The sequence below is a fragment of the Thunnus thynnus genome, chromosome 21 (assembly GCF_963924715.1).
Source record: "Thunnus thynnus chromosome 21, fThuThy2.1, whole genome shotgun sequence".
Classification (NCBI taxonomy): Eukaryota; Metazoa; Chordata; class Actinopteri; order Scombriformes; family Scombridae; genus Thunnus; species Thunnus thynnus.
In genome coordinates, this window is record NC_089537.1 from 21,140,449 (window position 1) to 21,160,828 (window position 20,380).

The 20,380-nt window shown below is 41.7% G+C and overlaps 1 protein-coding gene across 7 annotated transcripts in view; it reads left to right on the forward strand.

Moving 5' to 3' along the window:
- The window catches only part of LOC137173071 (partitioning defective 3 homolog), a 355,263-nt gene that overhangs the window by 230,237 nt on the left and 104,646 nt on the right, over window positions 1-20,380 (forward strand). For 6 of the 7 annotated variants that reach the window (XM_067577768.1, XM_067577762.1, XM_067577765.1 and 3 more), the window contains exons 17-20: window positions 7,396-7,544; window positions 9,847-9,885; window positions 15,132-15,353; window positions 19,022-19,259. In XM_067577768.1, the coding sequence (XP_067433869.1) occupies window positions 7,396-7,544; window positions 9,847-9,885; window positions 15,132-15,353; window positions 19,022-19,259 (648 nt within the window). The remainder of the gene's footprint in view (window positions 1-7,395; window positions 7,545-9,846; window positions 9,886-15,131; window positions 15,354-19,021; window positions 19,260-20,380) is intronic. The other variant, XM_067577767.1, reaches the window with a different exon arrangement.

Genomic DNA, 20,380 nt, shown 5'->3' on the forward strand with positions numbered 1-20,380 from the left:
CCAACAACCTCTACGGAGACACTTTTGGTATGCTTAACTCCACAGCTTTGATGTGGTGTGGTATTTTTCAGCCGGCAGACTATGACTGCGTTGGTTGAGTCCAGGATGTCAGAGTGCGGGGTTAAACAGTGTGTGAACATGATTCAGAATAGTGATGGAAACCAGCATGTGTCCCCTGTCAGGTTTCACCGGATAAATAAAGTTTGTAAATGATTGCTTCATTTGAGCATTGGGTCCCGGCCCGTCACATTTAGCGGTGTCTGCCTCCTCCTTCATTAGTCTGAATCCAAAAGCCAAACAGGAAGGCCCACGTCTAAATGATTTACAGTAAAACAGATAAGACATACTGGGTGATATCGTGGCTTTGCAGAATAGTCTGGATAAATAAGAAGATGAAAGGTTTTTCTCTCAGGAATGGAATGCGGGTCAGTGTCAGAATCACAATTTAGTGTACCAACATGGCAGCTCCTAATACAAGCACGCTCATCTGAGATGCATAAGGAGTGTTTCAAGTTTCCACCTGGTTTTCATCCCAAAAGTTGATAAAGTGAAGTTGCTGGGTGTGTCTGTGCCCTCTAACTGGGGTCCCAGTCAATTTCTATTCCTCTTTAGACCTGAACAGTTAGTGCGCAAATAATAACTTTGTTTTATAAAATCTGTTAAAATCAAGATGTCTGGAATATAATTAAGGAAATCTTTAAAATTAGGGATTCTTATCTAATAAAATAGGAATTAAAGATGTTTAAGTATGAGGAGTTCACATCAACTCTCCAACTAACTGTATTAAGCCTACGCTCTCAAGCAACTAGAGATGAGAACACTTGGGGAAGTTTTACCTTTCATTCTGACTGTTCTGCGCATTCACCCACGCCTGTATGAATATTTCCCTTTCACAACAATGCCGCCTTGGAAATTTATCAAATACTCTCTGAGATGCCATCAACTTCATCCTTCAGAAGCAAAAATAGCAGCTTTTTAAAAGTGTTTGCAGGCGCACGTCGCGATGTAGCATCTAAAAAAGACAAAACACAGTCCCCATGCTCAGGAGAAGTTTGTGAGAGCACCAGGAGGAGTGTAAACCCCTTACAGAGCTGAAACAAAGCAACTTGGCTTTGAAGATAAAGCTCTGTGAGAGACTGAGAACGTCTCTCCTCCTGCTTCTTCATGCAGTTTTTTTTTTTTTTTTACTGTGAACCCACAGTGGTGTGTTTCTGCTCATTTAGCTGCTTACATTTTCTATGCACAATAAATCTGACGGTGCTAGTTAAGAACAGTATAAGAAAGTCCAACATTTTATCACTGAAAATGTTACATTGTCCTGTCATCAAAATATACTATAGCATATTACAATGCAGCACTGAAGACTGTTATGCTCATGTAATTATACAGTACAACATGAGCACAAGGTTACAGTTTTGACCACATAAATACATCATAGTAAATTTTGGCTGTGTTTTTTTTAGATGTTATTGCAATGAGCGTGAAAGAAAAGTGTTTTGGAGCCTGATTGTTCTGAGAATGTTAAGAAGTCTCCAGAGGCCTCTCTCTGCCATGAACACACCTCATCTCTCAGCTCCAGTAGAACACGATATCTTTCTAAGTCACAAACATGCTGTTTTCTAACTTGTGCGAGGACGTGAGGTGAGAGTGCAATGTACTCTGAATTGGCACTGAAGTGTGGAGAAAGCCAAGGGTTGTCTGCAGCATGCTCATCAGTCTGAAGTTTAGGGAGCGTTATGCAACATCACTGAGAGCCAGGAACTAACTACTACCAGCTAGCCTGTGGCGCACATGCTGCTATTACCATACCAACCACTGTTATCATAATGGCCCTGTATACCACCTGCATTATGATTCTCTACACGCAGGAGCAAAGAAAGTATGCACAGTTAAAATCAGAGAATGTGCACCTCTGATATGAGTAACATGGTGCAATTTATTAAATTATAGCATATTGATTGTGATTTGATTGCATGTCTTTCTGTGAAAAGACTTTGCAGGCTGATTTTTAAAGCTCTTAAACTCTACTAAGGAATCAATTCTCAGTACTACATTTTAAGATTTTTGGCATTAAAAAGTCCAACTTAAAAATGAAAATCAGCACAAAACAATCTTTCAAAGATGCACACTATTCCAAACGTATTGAGATTACATCCCAAAGCACTTTTTAACTCTACATTTTTGTAGCTCAGTCCACACTGCCAAACACCCGTACCTCCACAAATATTAAAAAAACTAACAAACACAGTTTTACAGTTTAATCCACAGTTTGGTTTAGTTGAATTGAAATGATTTTATAGTCCGTATGCTGTAAAACTTATCCAAAAATCTATTCCCAGGGTTCAGGGCGTGTGATGGACAGAGGACAGCAGTTGAGCTGGAGGAAGAAAAGTAACCTCCTTTAAAAAAAATACTTCCCCACTTTCACCACTAGGGACACTGTCACAACCCAGATGAACTCTAACTGGAGGACTACCATCCGCATGGCTTGGACCTCTATCTTGTTGTAGCTGACAGAGTGGGCGATAGGTGTCAATTCTCATTAAGGTGAGGGAGCAGAGAAGTGGACAGCGCGCGAGACAGAGAGAGACAGAGAGAGAGAAAGAGAGAGAGAGAGAGAATGTGTCCTTTTCTGCCTTTGGGAGATGTCACAGGTGGAAACATCATTTCCCAGGCAGCTCTGACATAGTCTGTCAACCAGCAGAGATGGAAAAGGACTCCAGACAAACACACACACTCACATACACTCTGCTGCACAGACGCCCTCAGTCTCACGAGTATTTAGATACACATTGGCTGGTAAACAATTTCACAAATTAACATATAAAGTGGAAAAGGTCCGCATAGACATGAACAAACATTGCAGGCAGACTGCCTACTTCAGTTGACTCGCTAATAGTTTCTATCATCAGTAATGTAACTAAGAATCACAAGTGCTCTATTAAGTGCATGTGTTTGTCTTATCAAACTATCAGAATAACGACAGCCGTGTAGTGCATGTACACACACACACACAAACAGACACACACACACCATTCCACTAATTTCAAATGTCAATTTAAGTTGGCGGTTATTTTAATACTAGGTAGTACACATTTGCACACACACACACATAAATTGCAGGCATTTTTTTCCTTAAATGCTAATAGTCCCCTCTAGCTTCATGAATATTTACCATATCTCAGTGGCGCGCCATTGCTACAAGCATGTCATACATGCTCCCGTTTCTGGGCTCACCTTGACTGTGTTTATATACCGCTTCCTGTGTTGTGTACTATGTGGGTGTGTGTGCCACACACTGCCTCGTTTTGACAGGGATGCAGGTGAATCTCAGCATGAGTGATGCCAAAGCAACCTACACACATACTCCTAACACACACACACCAAAATATCTCTTTGCCTGGTCCTTGTCAGTCGCTCTAGAGAAGTCGATACAGCAAAACTTAATTAAAGCATTCATACACAAGGCAGGAAATGAATGAGGAGGTCAACGCAGGAGTCAGCAGACGGACAAAGCGGTCTTAATTGATCTTATTCACTCCCAAACTGTCTCTCTCTCTACCTTCATCACAATTAAAAAGAGATTACAACAAATTACAGGTGCAGCTGCTGCTACTCTGTGTGGCAGCAGTGCAACTATTTTATTTCACAATGTTTATGTCAAATGTTCTATTGGTGCAATTAAGTGAGTGGAATAAAACTGTCAATCTGAGACATCCTTTTTACAATATGTTTAAGAAAATTATTGCAGAGATGAAAGAAATGACTTCTTTGTTCACCTTCTCTCTTCTGAAACGTATATAATATTTAGACTATCTAGTGTCCGCTGGTGCAGATTCCAGCAGTACAGACGTCTGCACTGACTTCTCATGGAGGGCTTCATGCAATGATTGAAGGCAGCTCCAAGCTGTCTGGCCCAGTTATGCAACCGTGCAGTCAGCTGAATCAACCCTTCCAAACCTCAGAAGGACCATTTAAGAAGCACCTTACTGGGCATTTGCCCCCTCTCTGAGGCATGGAAACTTCTGCACAGACCCCCCTGCTAGTTGATCAAACTGAGCTGCACTTTTGTATGAAGTAGGATGCTTTGAGACTTACTGTTTTTAAATGACATTAAGAAGGGAGTCATGAAAAAGTGGTAAAGGAAGTAAAAGAAAAAAAAAAAGAGTCACTCGGGTAGATTGTGAGCACATACGGCTTTTAGCACACACCACTTAGCAACAAGGCCGATGTGCAGTTTGACACATTTAACTTCCTGCAAGGGAGACGGAGACAGGAACAAGTTGATGTAAATGCAAGTTAAAGCTGTGGATTTGCCTGTGAGCAATCCTCAGCGCTAGTTAATTTTAGATGATGGGAGGACTTTGAACGGAGAGGAAAGCATCTGCTCGAAATGGTGGAAATTGCTTTTAAACACCGCTTAAAGAAGGAGAGATGAGGGAATGTATTATCCAAATGGATTGAGCTCACTATTAGAGATAGACCAGAGGCGTAGACAGGATAGATGGCCTGAAGAACAAATTTTGCCGCTCTGTAGATTGTACAACTTGTCTCGGAGGCGGTCACATGGTCAAGCCATTTCTTATTTCAATCTGTCAAATATATCTGTCTTTGAATTTGTGACCAAAATGAACAATTTAATGGTCATCCAAGTCTGGCTTCACCTTCATAGACTCAGCCAGTTAACGTTACTTTAATTGGTTTTTTCTTCTGTTAGCAGCTTGTCTCAAGAAGCAACTGTATAAGAGCAGAAAGACTTCCAAAGGAGTATCTCATTACAATGAGCATTCCTATGAAGAAATTAATAGCCAGTAGAAAGTGAATGCGAGATCTGTAATTGAGTGCTGTATTTCTATTAATGGACTCTGGTAGCTATGAATCTTTGTGTGCCAGCTTTAAGTAGACTTGAAGATTAATACCAGTCTCGGTCATGCTTTTGCTATAGTAAGAGTAGCACACTTGGTGCATAAGGCTTGCATTGCATTGCTTTTAAACAGGGGGGAAGGAGTTATTCACATGTTTTAGTTATGTAAAACTTTCACTGTCAACTTGTAAAAATTCTCCATTGCAAGTAAAAGTCCTGCAAGGTTTACTTTGGTAAAAGTACAGAAGTATTATCAGCAAAGCGTAAATAAAAAAAGTAAAATGCACCGTTATGCAGAATGGATCCTTTCAGTAGGACAGACTGCATTATTACATGTATATTATTATTATATTGTTGGATTATTTTTAATGGTACTTAAAAATGGATGTCTCCTTTTTATGTTATAGTTGGTTGAGGTGGATCTGACTTTATATTGTTGTGGTTTAGTCCATAGCAATGCAGCTTAATATATCAATTATATATATTATAGGTTTTGTATGTAAAAGTTTGACCTTTTTAGGACTTGTTCAAGGAGATTTTAAAAGCTAAACCTATTAAAATGAAACGGTATCAGAAGGGAACATCACGCGAGTTGAACTATTTAGAGCTCAAAGACATATGGAACCTGTGACGGAGGTTCGCAGGTAGGAATCACTTGGCAATAAAGTGTCACAAGTTGAGAAGGTTTGGAGCCAGTGGTGTAGAGAGCCACTGTCATTTCTTTAAATAGTCATGATTACTGCTGCAGAGACCTTAGGTGCAATTTCCGACAGCAGGTACCTCCGGCTTGGAGGGGTGCTCAAACCAACACGATTGTCAGCGTTTCTTTAGTCTGCATTAACCTGCATTTAGTTATTGCTCTGCATGAACCAAAGTAAAGTAGAGGCAGTATTAAAATGGGCAACAGCTTAAACCAACAGATCTAACGTCCTACAGAGTGAATTTGCACCACTGCTAGGCTGTGCCTTTGAACTTCACTCTTACTGCCCACAGAGTTCTCACTGTTTTTGCTCAGACGAGCTGGATCCTGATTCATCCCAACTGCTTGTCTCTGTAATTGCTCTCACAAATGGTCACACACTCGCCAACTCTCTGTACCTGTGTGACAGAGGTGTGCGTGATCCCACCTGCTGGCTTCTCACTTTGTCTATGGTCTTATGTGTTCAATCGGCCCAGAAACACAATGCTGGCAAGAACGAATGAAATCTAAATTCAGGCTGAAAATACGTCCTTCCTTGCCTTCGCCGTCTCAGTCACGCTCCGACAGATGACATTTGTGGAGACAGAAAAAAAGAGGGCTTTCGAATGATGAAAGGAGAAAAGCGAGGGATGATGAATAAATGAATAATACATCTGTGCTGTCATTCCTCTCTTCCTGCTTCACCTCCCTCTCTTCCTGTGTCAGCTGGGGTTGGTCCTTCGAGGCAGTCTGATCTTAGTTGGGATTGTCAGGTATGGTCGACAGCAAAGTGACATGCTGACGCTGTCCCCTCTGTAACACATGAAGCAGCTCTTTTGTTAAATAGGATTGACAACCTAAATCAGAATTGTTTACATGCAAACAAGTGCCAGCAGGTCTGCAGTTGCTGTTTAGCGATATTACAAATACTGAAGGATACTTGAAGGAGCATCTGCTCAGAGAGGATACTTTGACAAAAAAACATGTTTCCTTCCTACTTCGCTTTGAAATGCATAACATCAGCCAAGTAAGAACAAAAGCCCTCCATCTGCAGTTGCAGGAAAGATTGCATTTCTTATGTGGCTTTGAAATTTCCATTGTAAGATTCAGGTATTTCGGTGTCCTTAAGGAACTCTAGAGGTAAAAACACAAAGACCCTTTAATGAACATAATGTAGAATCATCAACAGAACAAAACAAATAGTGACAGTGTCCTCTCATGCATGCAGCACTGCATCCCCGCTTCTGTCTCTCCTTAAATGGCAAGATGTTCTCACCTTAATTGTGAATGCACTCTTTTGCATGCAAATACCACTGTGCCCCTTCTCCCAACCTCCGTTCCCCACTCCCCTCCGATTTTCAATTAAGATCCAGACAGAGATAGAGGATCTCAAAGGTAAGGCACTATGGTGGGCCGGTCTCCACCACTGCTCATAGGAGGAGGGGGTTATTGAGTGGCAGTGACCCCAGAGCACCCTCACCTCACTGGGGTATCACACAAGTTGAATTGTGGCATGTCCTGAACCCACCCAGCAGAGGCGGAGGTGTCCTTGATTAGAATGCTCATTGAGATGAATGATTGAAACTGATTGTGTGTGTGAATGGTGGTCATTATCTGATAATAATAGTGTTTTGGGCTGAGGTTTGGGGGTGTATGAATATTAATAGGTAGATTATCTCACCATCTTATTATTAAGATGGTCCCCATTACACCGGCAACTTGATGGAGATGATTGCAAAATATATTCTTTGGATAATCATGGGATTAAAGGGTGCATTTGCCATGTCTCTTGGCAACATTATAACAATTTTCTGCCTCTGTCCCTCTCTTATTTCTTTCTTATCAACTGCAGCTCACTCAGTCCAGACATAGACCCTGATGGTTCCTTCCAGAGGGAGGGATTCGGTCGCCAGAGTATGTCAGAAAAACGCACTAAGCAGTATGAGAGTCCCGCTCACCTGGAGATCATCAAGACACGCAAGTCCAAGAGCATGGATCTAGGTAAATGCTATGCTGGTTTCAAACACATGCATGTTGTCAAGAGTGTGTGATTAAAGGATAATTCTAGTTTTTGGTCATTAGTTATGATATTACTCACCAAAGTAATTGCTGAGATCTTGGAAGAAAATCACTTAAACAACAGGTGAAGAAACATGAGCAGAATTATCCTTTAATTAACCACCACCAAATCCAACTGTAACCTGTGATTCTGTGAAGCATCTGATGTCGCTCACCTTTTACGGCTGTCTGAGTAAAAGCACAATATTGGGGAAATGAAGACAGTCACTTTCAAAAACAGAATACCCACAAACACACACACACACACACACATAGACCTTTGAGTCCTGTCCAGCCACCACCTCTCCTCTTTTGGCCTCTATCTCCCATGGCCCTGTGTCCAGTGGAGCATGGCTAAAACACAAGAAGCAAAAGCACAATGGCCTCTTTAGTGACTGTCTTTGAATGGGAAGGTTGTGAGACGCATGCATGCCCATACACACATGCACAAGCATGCGCCCAAACACACAGACTGTATCAAGGGAAGAAGATGGTGTGAATTCAGAGCCTCTCCCACTGAGGCTGAAGCAGACGCTGCCTTCTCTCGGATCACTGGCTAATCATAACAGATAACAGCCAACGCTACACAGAGCCCAGAGACCTGTAGAAATCTTTCACTCTCCCACAGACTAATGCAGGTCCGGGCCACTGCATTCAGCTCTGTGGGGTCCACCTTCCCTGGATTAGCCCTACCCTTTGCCAGCCCTCAAAACTTTTCCACAAAGTGAACCGCACATAAACTTTCAGCAGAAAGTGCTGCTTAGGAGAAAGATGATAGTTAGTCATAGGATATGTTTCACTGAGCAATTAGTTGATCTTTTCCATTATGTTCTTAGTGTCAATTGAAAATATAATTGGATATTACTGGACAGGAAGTGGGTAGAATGGACAGGAAGCTGAGATAGCTCATTGTTGCAAATGCACATTTTATCAATGAGTTAAATCAAAAAAGCTTCTTAATTGTTCAAAAGTGGCGTCAGCGTTTACTTGTGAATTTGATTAGTTCTAGAAAACAACAGTGTTTGTCTTTACTAAAAAGACTAGTTCATCTGCTCATAAGAGCTTCACTCTTGGAATAACCAGTGTTATTGATGTTCTCACTATTATTGCTCTATTATTTCTAAGTTCTATTTCTGAAGATCACTGTATGTGTGTGTGTGTGCGTGCGTGCGTGAGTGCGTGTGTGTGTGTGTTATTCAATGTAATTCAAAATCACATTCCCCTCCACTACTGGCAGGGCTCGATTGAGTTTGAGAAATACCCTGCTGACAGAAATCCTTGCCAATACAAAATCATAATCCATCAGTGAGAAAATCACGGCGTTCAGATGGTGCAGGGAAATAACTAACTTGTTCCTCTCATATAATATCTAGTAACTGACGTGAGCTCCCAGAGGAGAAATGTTTCAGTCAATACGTGGAGCACAAACTCTAGAGTCTGTGTTCAAAATGAAAGCTACATTGGCTACATATCTAATGTCACATTCCAATTATCTGAAAGGCGCACACTGCTATAACATGGTGACTATTTTAATGAAATTATTACATCAAAGCCACACAATGAAAAATGGCCTATGGGTAACGTATAATAGAGTTGAAAATTAAATGAGCTAAAGAAGATAATGCCAGCATTTACCTTTAAGCCTTCTCTTTGGCACACCGTTGGACATCATGGTTTGTATTGGAAAGTTAGGTGAAGAAGCAGGTGTAAGCATACCTCTCTGCATTTCATTAACACATTAATAAAGCCGCTCTTTGCTTTCATGCTACCCTGACTAAATGCTTAACATGCTCAACAATGCTATCCCCTACAAAGTCTCATTTTATGTTGTCACTAGGTATTTTTGTCCTGCCTTTAAATCGTGCTCCCAAATCACATCAGCAGATGGATTTCATGACTTTGAAGCCCATCATTGTTGAAATATGCTAAACTGGTCAGACACCCCGTGGTTCAATCCCATTTAGATGGGGAACAAGATTGAGTGAGGTAAGAAAAGGGAAGAAAGAGACGTGAGGCGCCACAGCTGGCAGTAATATCCTAGCACATTCTCACCACTTTGCCTTGTAATACTCATGACTGACAGGCTCTTGCATGGGGTGTAATATCTGCTCCACTTAGATCACATTCTCAAACTACTCAGTATCTGTCCTGCACTTTCCGGTTCTGTCTCTTTCTGCTTTGCATGTGCACGATAACATGGTACAGAAGGCACTAACCACTCACGCTTGTTTATGCTCTTTAACAGTAGCAGATGAGATTAACTGCAGCACAAGAACCGACGGAGGTAAGCAACCATGCCGGGCCCAGCTCAATACACTGTCACCATTATAACAATGGACCATTATGATTGTTCAGCTGGGTCCACGAGTCAATAGAAGAGATTGCAAAAGCAGCCCCCCACTCCTTCTCTATAACCAGCTCATAACCAACCATTATTGGCTGTGTGATCTTGGCACCTTTAGATGCATATGGAGGAGAGTGTTGTTTGAGGTAATTGCAGCATGATCAAAAGAGGGTTTTCATATTGCTGAGGGAGTTGCATGGCGTTGAATAGAGACTTGGCAATTAATATGGGAAACTGTGCCATTTTGCTCGTTCTGCAGTGCAAATGATTGAAGAAAACACTCATTACTCCAGGAGGTGTGGAGGGCTGGAGGGAACTAGGCAATGGAGTGGCATTTGCAATAGAGAGACGTTCATTGCCAGTTGGCCTCTCCAGCTTGTTGCAATTGATCCATCATAGTGAGGCTGTTTTGAGCTCTGGTTGGAGCATGTTGGGGTGAATTCACTCCAGTCAATTAACACCGAATAAGCTGGTCACTGGGTCATAAGGGGATATTTTTGAGTGATTTCTGTGAGCAGTAATTGGAAACTAACAATTTAAAAGAATGTGCACCCATAGCAGGTATTTGACATTACATATTACAACTTTTTGCATAGTTCATGTTCTACACATTAAACAAGACAGGAACTGTAGAGGCACAATGAGATTGATGAACATGGCGGCTTTTCTAGTCACTGATAGGCGAGCTGCGGTAAAAGAGAGACCATCAGATGACTTCAAGTTTACTGTTATTGGGAGTTGCCATTCTTGCCAAGTCAGTTGCTTATCCAGTGGTTGCCAGGCTTGACATAAGAGGAGCATGCCTACCCAAATTAATATCATAGCTAGTAGAGTGAGTAGGCTGACACGGAGAGAGACAAACATTAAAAACGTTATTTTATTGGGTTGAGTAAAGCAGTCACAGCAAGGTATCCAGCATCCTTGATTGAGATATTAACCCTAAGTCTGGTTAATGATGATTCCTTTTTGACACATGTTCTGCGTACGGAGGACGTCCTCTGTCTGGGCTAATGATCCACAGAGACATAGGAGCCCGGCCGACCCATGGAAGCCTCACTTCCATTGGGATACCTGGACATGGCCTTCCCCCGGCCACCTTGGAGGCTATTTTTAACATAATTACCCTTTTACCGCCCTGCTTAAAGCCCTAGCTCGCTGAATAAATTATGTGTAATGGAGCCCCTGTCTGTACACAGATCTTTACATGCAAGAGCCCACGGTGAATAATGGCTGGGGAGCATAGTTTTAGCTGCTCTAATTATACTATGGGCTCCTGTTCCTGTAATAACCACTGCTGATTTATTCATGGAGTTTGCCATACCTCCCCTTTAACGTTTAGTGGCAATGGATCTTCTCCAATTAACTGTCCTTGCCCTTAATCTGGCTAAGGAACACAACACGTTGGCCATTTTTGTCTTTGAGCATGACAAAATTTCAGGTGCACTTTCCCCCTATTTGATTTGATTGTCTTTCATGTGTTTCATTTTGATGATTTTCATTTCTCCTCCAGACGTGTGGGGAGTGACAAACTGATGTCTGTATGCAATGGGGGAATTTGTATTTTCATCCCTCTGAATAAGAGGGAGATGAGGAGCAGAGCAGTGAGGCTTCTGTTGTGTGATAGGAATCACATAATAGACTGGCATACAGAGAGCTGTCCGTCAAACTCTCCCAGGAGAGCCGGGGCTGTTTCTGGTGAAAACAAAGGCAGGTTCGAGGCAGCCAGGGTCTATGGGCAAACTCTCTCTCTTTCGCTCGCTCTCCCATTCTCTTTGTCTCTCTGCTCCTCTCAGTCATTCACCACGCTGACTAGAAACAATGGCGAAGAGGATCGTGGTGCGGAATACCGAGCGGGAGGATAATTCCCTGTTTCCGAGTACAGCAGATGTCATGCCTTGAACTGTTGCACATCCTGTGCGGCTCTAACTTGCAATCCCATTGTGTCAAACATGAACCCTGGCTTCTGCATGTCCGCTGTTGGCAGGCTTTATGCATAAGCCTCAAAAAAACCCAAATTTGCATGCCATTTATACTGGCTTGATTGAGTTTTTGCACAAAGTATGAAAAATCACAGCATTTTCCTGCTACACTGTATCTGCGCCTTTGTTTCCTTTTAATGTGTTTTTTTCTTTGGCCCGTCCTCTCTTGCCCTTCACGTGATGAGATTACTTCTTTTCATCAAATGAATTTCCATGATTTTTACTTGCATTTTCTTGGTCATATAAGGCTGTTTACTCTTTCCTGACATTAAAATTTGTCATACTAATCAGAAATGGTCCACCTCCTCAGGGGAAGCCAGCAGTAAAATGAATCTTCTATTCCTGACTTAGAGAGCTTTTGACCCCCCCCCCCCCAGACATTTGTAGCACACAGTAAAGTTTCATTTTACTGTCCAAGGCTGCCTGAAGGCGCACATATGAGCTCTTCCAACTAAATGGGATGCAGCATTATAGGATTGGTGTTCATTTATTTTAAATGGTACTTTCAGGATTGAGCCCCGGTTCTCTCGGGATTGGCCACTTTTATTAACATTGACGAAACGGAGAGGAGAAAATGGTGCGTAAAAGACATTACAATACATTTACCAGTCTGGAAACCCAACACACTGACTAACAGCTGACCTTTTAGCCTATTTGACTTCTTTGACACCAGATCCATAGCTGCCATGGATGATAGAGAAGCACTCACACTCTCAGTAAGAGTGCATTGGTAGCAAACGTAGCAGAAAGAGGGATGCCCTTGTGACCCCAAAGATCCTTAGAGTAGCAAGAAAACTTTCAGCTAGTTTGAAATGAAAAGATGACTGAAATAAGGAATCAACACCATTGTTCTGTTCCTACGTTTGTCCTCTGTAAGTATCTGTCTAGATGGTGTGTGTTTGAACTGCGAAACCCAGATAGCTGGCTAATCACTAGTGAGCTGCTGCAGGTTTGCTTGGTTAAGGGATCAAGAAGAGAATAGCAAAGGGGTTCAGCCAACAAAAGAGACAAGCTGCCACTGGTAAAATTATGATAACAGTAGCAGAATATATGGATTTCTGCACAGTGCCGCCAGTTTATTCATTCCCTTCTTGTGCAAATTTTGTATATTCACATCGCACAGTGTTTCTTCTCCTCCTGCTTTCCTTGCACCAAATGAATTTCAGAGTCCATACAAAGGTAACAAATTGTTTTCTTTCAGTGAAGGGGGTTTATTTTCTTTGCCTAATCTGTGTTTGGCTGTGCAGTCCTCCACCTAAAGATCCACTGTGATCACCCAGCAGCAGTGGGACATGCCTCATTTAGGCCACTTTAAACATGTCGGGGTTCTTGTTGATGGTAGCTGACACAGAAGTGTGTGTCTGTGTTTCATCATGTCATGTGTTTGTGTTATTGTGCCTATTGGGGACTCCCTGCATGGAGCACGCATAAAAACCCATACATCCAGTTTTTCCATGTGTGTGTCCAATGCAGTGAGGGTAGAGGCAACATTGTTATTGAAAACCAACAGGAAGAGCTGTAGTAGACGTTTATTTACACCGAGGGAAGCCACAGAGGAAACAGCAGTACATACTCAGTACATGTGGAGGGTCTGTATGGTCTACAGGGAGTCGTAAACACACAATGCTGCTTTGTCCAGACTCCATTGACATGTGCTGTGCCCTCAGAGAGTCAGTGAGGCTGCCAAAGTAATTGAATCAACAGTTTATTCATTATTACTGATAGTTTCCTCAGCAGAAGTTTACATCTAACAAGGCTTCCACTAGCACATATTCAGAAATCCATCTTGTTACGTTTGACAGCACCTTGCCGCACGCTGAATCGTGGCAGAATAAAGGGGACAGAAAATCAACCAGGCTGCTTGTTTACCAACTGGCGGGTAAGGTAAGAGCTACAGGGAACTGACGGACGCTCCCTGACAAAATGAAATACCAATACTTGAGTCGCGGTCCAATTACATACCCTAAACAAACCCCCGGCAAGCATTGGAAAAATAATTACGGCTGTCCGGGGCCTGGCCCAAGTGTTGAACAGGTTGACTGTTCAACATTCAGTGTGCTGTCTACACAGCTGCTCTATCAGTGCTGTGTATATCCTTTTAAGGAGATACTTTGATACTACGAGTATGATATATATGACATACTTAGCTATTCAGTTAGCTATTCGCTTCATTACAGCCCTCCATTTGTATCATATGTAAAATTTACATGTTAATTGTATTTGTTTTACATAATGGTTATGCATTGTGCAGAATCCTTCAGTGAAATAACTGCAATGGATGCCATTTGTGTTGGCTGCAATGGATGCCACTGAAGTGTGATTCATGTTTCTATGTGCAGTGCATATGAGGATAATGTATTGGAAAGGTTCCATGTGCTAGCTTTGTTCTGCAAGAGGCCCGTGTTGACTGTTTTGGTTTGTTTTCGCCCTCCGGGTTAATCAACATAAGACTGATAACAGAGTCTTTGCCTTCATAACAGAGTTTTGCCTTCATATTGTGGTATTACCTGCTATCTAACATCTACACATGTGAAGGACTTAGAAACAGAGCAAAAAATTACAGCTGTTAAATGTTGCTTGTGCTAAGATGGGCTTGTGAATACATTGGAATGGTGTTGTAAATGAAGGGACATTAGTTTGTTCAGTCTGCATGCATTCCCTCTTTCATTCTCATTTGAGAAAGTAAAAGAAAAAGGGGAGAGAGGGCCTCCTATGGAAATAGTTTTAGCTTTATAGTCTATTTAAACGTTTTGGGAATTTATTATATTAAACCATAACACCATAATCACTCTAGTGCTGTGCTACATTGCTGTCTTTTACAGTGGCCCATTTATATGCATTATGATTCAACCACATAATTTAACTGTACAGACACAAGGACAAAGGTTGAATTATAATTCTCAACAGGAAAATGTCTCCGTAAACTGAGTGAAGATATAATACTCTGTTCTCATTTCACACACTTCATTGGCCAGGCAATGGCATCATTTGTTTTTCATGTTAATTGCCAGACTCACACCTTTCCCTTTGCTTGCCAAGTATGCCACATAACATCATCCCATACGAAACTAGCAAAACGTGAATGATTCATTGACACGCAATGAGCTCTGTGATGACAGGTTTTACGCTGCCTTTGTGGGGGAGTCGTAGTCACACACCATTAGTTAGCTGGCCTTAGTGACACTATTTCCTCACTCCATTCTTCAGAACAAGAGGTCGGACCCTCGCTGGGCCTGAAAAAGTCCAGTTCCCTCGAAAGCCTCCAGACGGCTGTTGCCGAGGTGACACTCAACGGTGAGGTCAACGTCCACAGGCGCTCTCGGATCGTCAGGGGCCGCGGCTGCAATGAGAGTTTCCGAGCTGCAATTGACAAGTCATACGAGAAGCCTGGTGTCACTGCGGCAGAGGAGGAGAACAGCATGGAGACATGTAAGTGCAGAAACATACTGGATAAGCCAGAGGTTTTCAAAGTGGGATGTGGGCCTCCTCAGGGGGGCTCCAAACGGTTTTAGTGGAGCCTCATTGAATAGAAGTGAAAAAATATTACATTAGTTATTACATTAGTTATCAAAAGGAAATCACATAAAAAGGCCTAAATGTGTGTGATTTAGTTAAAGAGACAGTTCAGAGATACGGTAGTTTTGGGGAATTTTACTATTTTTCCCACTTTCCCAGAGTCAGAAACTAATAAATGCCTTCAGACAGACGTTTTATAGATATTTGGTGTAGTCTGAAGTATGTCCAACAGCAATATCAGGCTATTTTGGCTCAGTGTTTTGTTGAGTGTCTATGGGATCAAATGACGTAATCATGATCCCATAGGTAGCTTTGTAAACTTTGTGGGGAGGCCCACAGTCTCAGACTTTGAAAACCCCTGGTATAAGCAATTTAAACAGAATTATTGTTTTGCAATAATGTGTACATGATCCACAATGTGCCCAAACATGTGTCATTATATAAGGTACAGTGGAAGACACTGGTATATTATCACTAACTAATTTAGTGTAATGTAATGTAGGCCACCTCAAGCCAACTATTTCCCCAGAGCATTTTCAGAATGGCAGGATTCACCCCCAAGTAAACTAGGTTAGGGATCCCCACTTGCTAGAGTGATGTGTGTGTATCACAAAGCACACCAGCAATAAGTGTCTAGGTTACACACTCATTAATATTCACACAGTTCATGTTGAGTTCAATTGTTAGAGACTGAGGCAACATGTTTTCCCAGGAGCTTGCATACTCTTAAAGTGCATTGCCATGTTTTTTAACAGACTGCACGCAAGGAAAAAAATGATGGTGTTTATCCACATGAGTCAGGATCCTATTGTATCCATTTTACATGTAATATGTTTTTATTATAGCTTATATGACTGCAAATCAAATACATGTATTTGCTGCGGCCTGTGCCAGTTAGTTTTCGACACATCTACATGCCAGGATTCCTTTTGTTTGTTTTCCTGTGTACCTAACTGAGACTGAAATCAGAATTACCTTACTTTATTCTAAACTATGAAGACAACCTTAGAAAGTAAAGACATGACACATTCCGTTTGAGTGAATATATCCATTCCTACTTGGTGTTTGATGACAAAAAGACATGCGTTGAGTATAGAGAGACAGCCGTCTTACGTTTTCCGACAGGTAATAACACTGCAACACCACAAGAGTAATTGCTAGATATAAATTTCCATTCACCATTAAAGGATTCCATTAAAAGAGCTGGGAGATATTTGAAAAAGAGGGAATTATTTGCCTGAAACGCTTTGTTCTCATAAGCTCTGTCGGCAAGCCACTAAATACAGTCTTATCTCGGCAAAGAAAAATGGGGAAAGCAACCGATTTCCCCTGCTGCGGTATATTGCATTCTCCCCCATGATATTCAAATAACTCTGTTTTTCAATTTAGATAAAAGCAGCCAGTCTGTGCTCGTCACTGAGGTTAATAGTCAAAGTTGACAGATAAGCCGCTGCCTTCCTCTGCTCCCAGACTTTTATTTACATAAAATAAGAATGTGGCATCACCTAAAGAAAATGTGTCCCCACAAGATATCCTGCTGGGCAGAATGCACTTACCTTTGTGCTACTTTGTGTTGCATCGTTCGAGGAAATGAAAAAGAAAGAGGGAAATCTGCACTGTTGGGCAAAAAACCCTTCTTTCATGTGTCGGAATAAGACTGGCAATTGTACTTGTCTGTCATAACCTTAACTGACAGACCAGCTTAAATATCCTCGATTATTAAAGCAGGAAAGTTTCACTAAAGTGACAAAATGTTTCCTGTGGTTGTCTGTCTCTGCAAATTATCTTTCAGTCTCCTGACAATTTCATCAATGGTTCTGCTGTCATTTGAAATTGTTAGACCAGTCTTTTCTTTTCAGCTCTGTTAAATTGCTGTGGATGGCCTCACCTTTTGATGTGCGGTGTTAAAGGCTTTTGTCTGTTTTTTGATAAGAGATGGCACTTTTTTTCTGACTTGCTTTATTTGAAAGATTCAGATTTAAAGGAAGATGATAAATTATAAAAAAGATGCGCTCCCTTTTGTTTGGTCTGTCTTCAATTTCAATATGAGGCCTTTATAAGAATACATGTAAAGAACCTGGCTAAGACAACACATACATGCACATACATGCACTCACACACACACACACACACATATATGACCAGTGCCCTGTGGGAGGCTCTGGATTACAATGTTTACTATGTTATCTGTAGCTTGGCATCATTAAGCAGTAGCAACATTAGCACTCCTGCTAATCTCTATCATTTAAATAGCCAGATACAGCTCACAGCTGCTATTTGCTGCAGTTGCTCATAAGTGACTGATAAGCAGGCAGCAGATTGAGTGATAAAGCTGATACCCATCCAGAACCTGCTCCCAAATTTGTAGAGGTGGAGAGAGGAAAGGGAGGGGTTACGTGCGGCAATGAATTGCATAATTGAGCAGGTTTAATCTGCCGGTTCGCTCTCTATTCCTACCATACAGTGCCTCATGTTGAGATTCCATTTCAGTAATTTCCTCTGAGATAGCAGCTGAAAGAAATAGCTGATAGCTCCACAGATCACAAGAGAAAACAAACCCCACTGTTCATCCTTGAAATGTGAATCCAGCCGCTCCTCCCTCCCGTAGTCTGTTTCATCCCGTATGCCGAAAATCCATCATTGTCTCCCCTCCCTCTCCTTCCCCGACGATAAGCGCTTTTCTCTCCTCCATCAAACACATAACTTAGACGACATTGCGCAAGACTGTAATAAGTTGTAATCTGAAGGACATCTACCTCACGCCTCAGAGCGAGAGATATAGCATAGACAGGAGCTATGCCGATTGCAGAGCACACCACATTTGCAATTAAGATCCCTGGGAGCCTTTTTCAAGATTATTTAAATGTATAATTACTGACAGATTAATTACATTTTGCACATCAGTTCTGATTAGATGTGATGGAAACTTTGAGTTTAATCAACCCTACATCACCTAAGGAGTTTGGTTTCAATTTGATGTCTGGGTTGAAATGAGTTCAGACGTAAATTAAGAACCAGATTCATATGACTATCATTAGAGCTTCCACTATTTGGTCACATCATTTTTATATGAAACAAGGAGAAAAAGAGAAAAAAGATGGTTCACTTGTGAGCTGTGTGAAATGTACACATTTGAAATAACTTCAGGCTTCCAGCTAAGTGAAAATATGTTCAACTGAACACTATTCTCAAAGGGTGTACAATATAAATATATTCTGCTCTAATGAGGCGGATGAATTCAGTGTGTTTTGTTCAAAGCTGCTATACCTTGTGGGACACAGATTTTCCATTAATGGTTCATCTGATGTTACCAGAAGAAAGACGTAAGGCTTTGTTACTACTAAAAAAAAGAAAAAGACCAAAAAAAAGTTGTTTTTGTGTGCTGATTTCAAATAAGCTTCTGTGATCTACAGGGAGTCAAGTGGAAGTTGAAGTTTTTGTCTTTATTGACTTACATTTTATTTTTCTGTCTATCCCTGTGTTTGTGTGAGTGAACTACTCTGTCTCCTTCTCAGTATCTATATTTAACACCTTCTCCTCCCCCCTTATCTCTCCCCCCCCCTCCTATCACCTCTTTCCAGTGGACGAGGACACAGAGGGAAGTTCCCGATCAGGTCGGGAGTCGATGTCCACCAGCGGTGACCTCATCGTGGGCCCCGGGCTGAACGGCAACCTCTCCAAAGATGACAGAGGGAAAGATCGGGATAAGACTGGGGGGAAGGAAAAGAAGAAACCTGAAAGGGATAAAGAGAAGGAGAAAGACAAGGACAAGAACAAAGCCAAGAAAGGCGTGCTGAAGGGCCTGGGCGAGATTCTCAGGTAGGAACAAGACGGAGATTAGCTCAAACTCCTAAACAACTCCCTTCTGTGTAGCCTCAAGTGCTAATCGCTATCTGCTTTATTTAATTCCACTGAACACGTTCACCACAGGATCATACAGAATTTGAATGCGTTCTCTGGATGTTGCCTGTGCTAATCAGGGACCCCTCTCCTTGAACCCTGTGAGATGGAGGGGGTGGGTGTAGAGGAGGGGGAGGGGGGGGTTATCGACCTCAAGGGCCTCTAGCACTTTTGAGCCAGATTATTTTTAATAAGGGCAACATGTTTTATTCATAATCCCATGTGCATGCTCCTCCTATCCAAACACGCTCAGCATTTGTTAACCAGCGGACAATGTTGAGGACCCATACGGGTGCTAATGTGTTGCTGTGATTTGGTTCTGGGGATGAAAGACCATTGGAGATGATAAAATGGACTGCAGATTGGAATGTTGACTGCAGATCGTATTCTCAGCAGCTGTAGAAAAATTTTAGAGGCAGACTACCTCGGGAGGCCGGGAGAGGTGTTATGATCCTGCTCTCAACAGCCTTTAAATATTCATCATTTCAGAAAACACATATTCACAAGCAAAAGCTTTCATTTCAATGATTTCATTTGAGGATACGCCTTTCATTTAATAATACACACCTGCTAAAGGTCTAAAACATTATGTTATCACCTCATATACTAAAGGAAGTTGGAGGCAAATTCAAACCAGACACTTCTGCAGGCAATATTTCTGTTTATTAGGTTTGTCTTACAGCCTGGAAAATAATTCAACTGCCACTGTGGACTAATGGACAAAAACATAAGTTCTTTACCCTGAGTAGGGTTACTTTGGACCGTTGTGTATATAGACAACAGTAGGAGAAACATGCAAAGAAACTCCAGATGAAAATAAACATCCTGCAGGTATCCATTCAGTATCTTTTCCACAAGGAAAATTAGTGGGGGAGTCACATTATTTCAGTTCCGTGCACATTTGAATATGGCATAAATTAACGATGGAGGCGGTGCGAGCCGTTATCGTGCCGTAAGTTGTTTTCATGTGGATTAGTTTAATGGGATTAGTTAGCGTATCGCAGCACACGGCTCGGTAATGAACAATAAAGACGACAAGT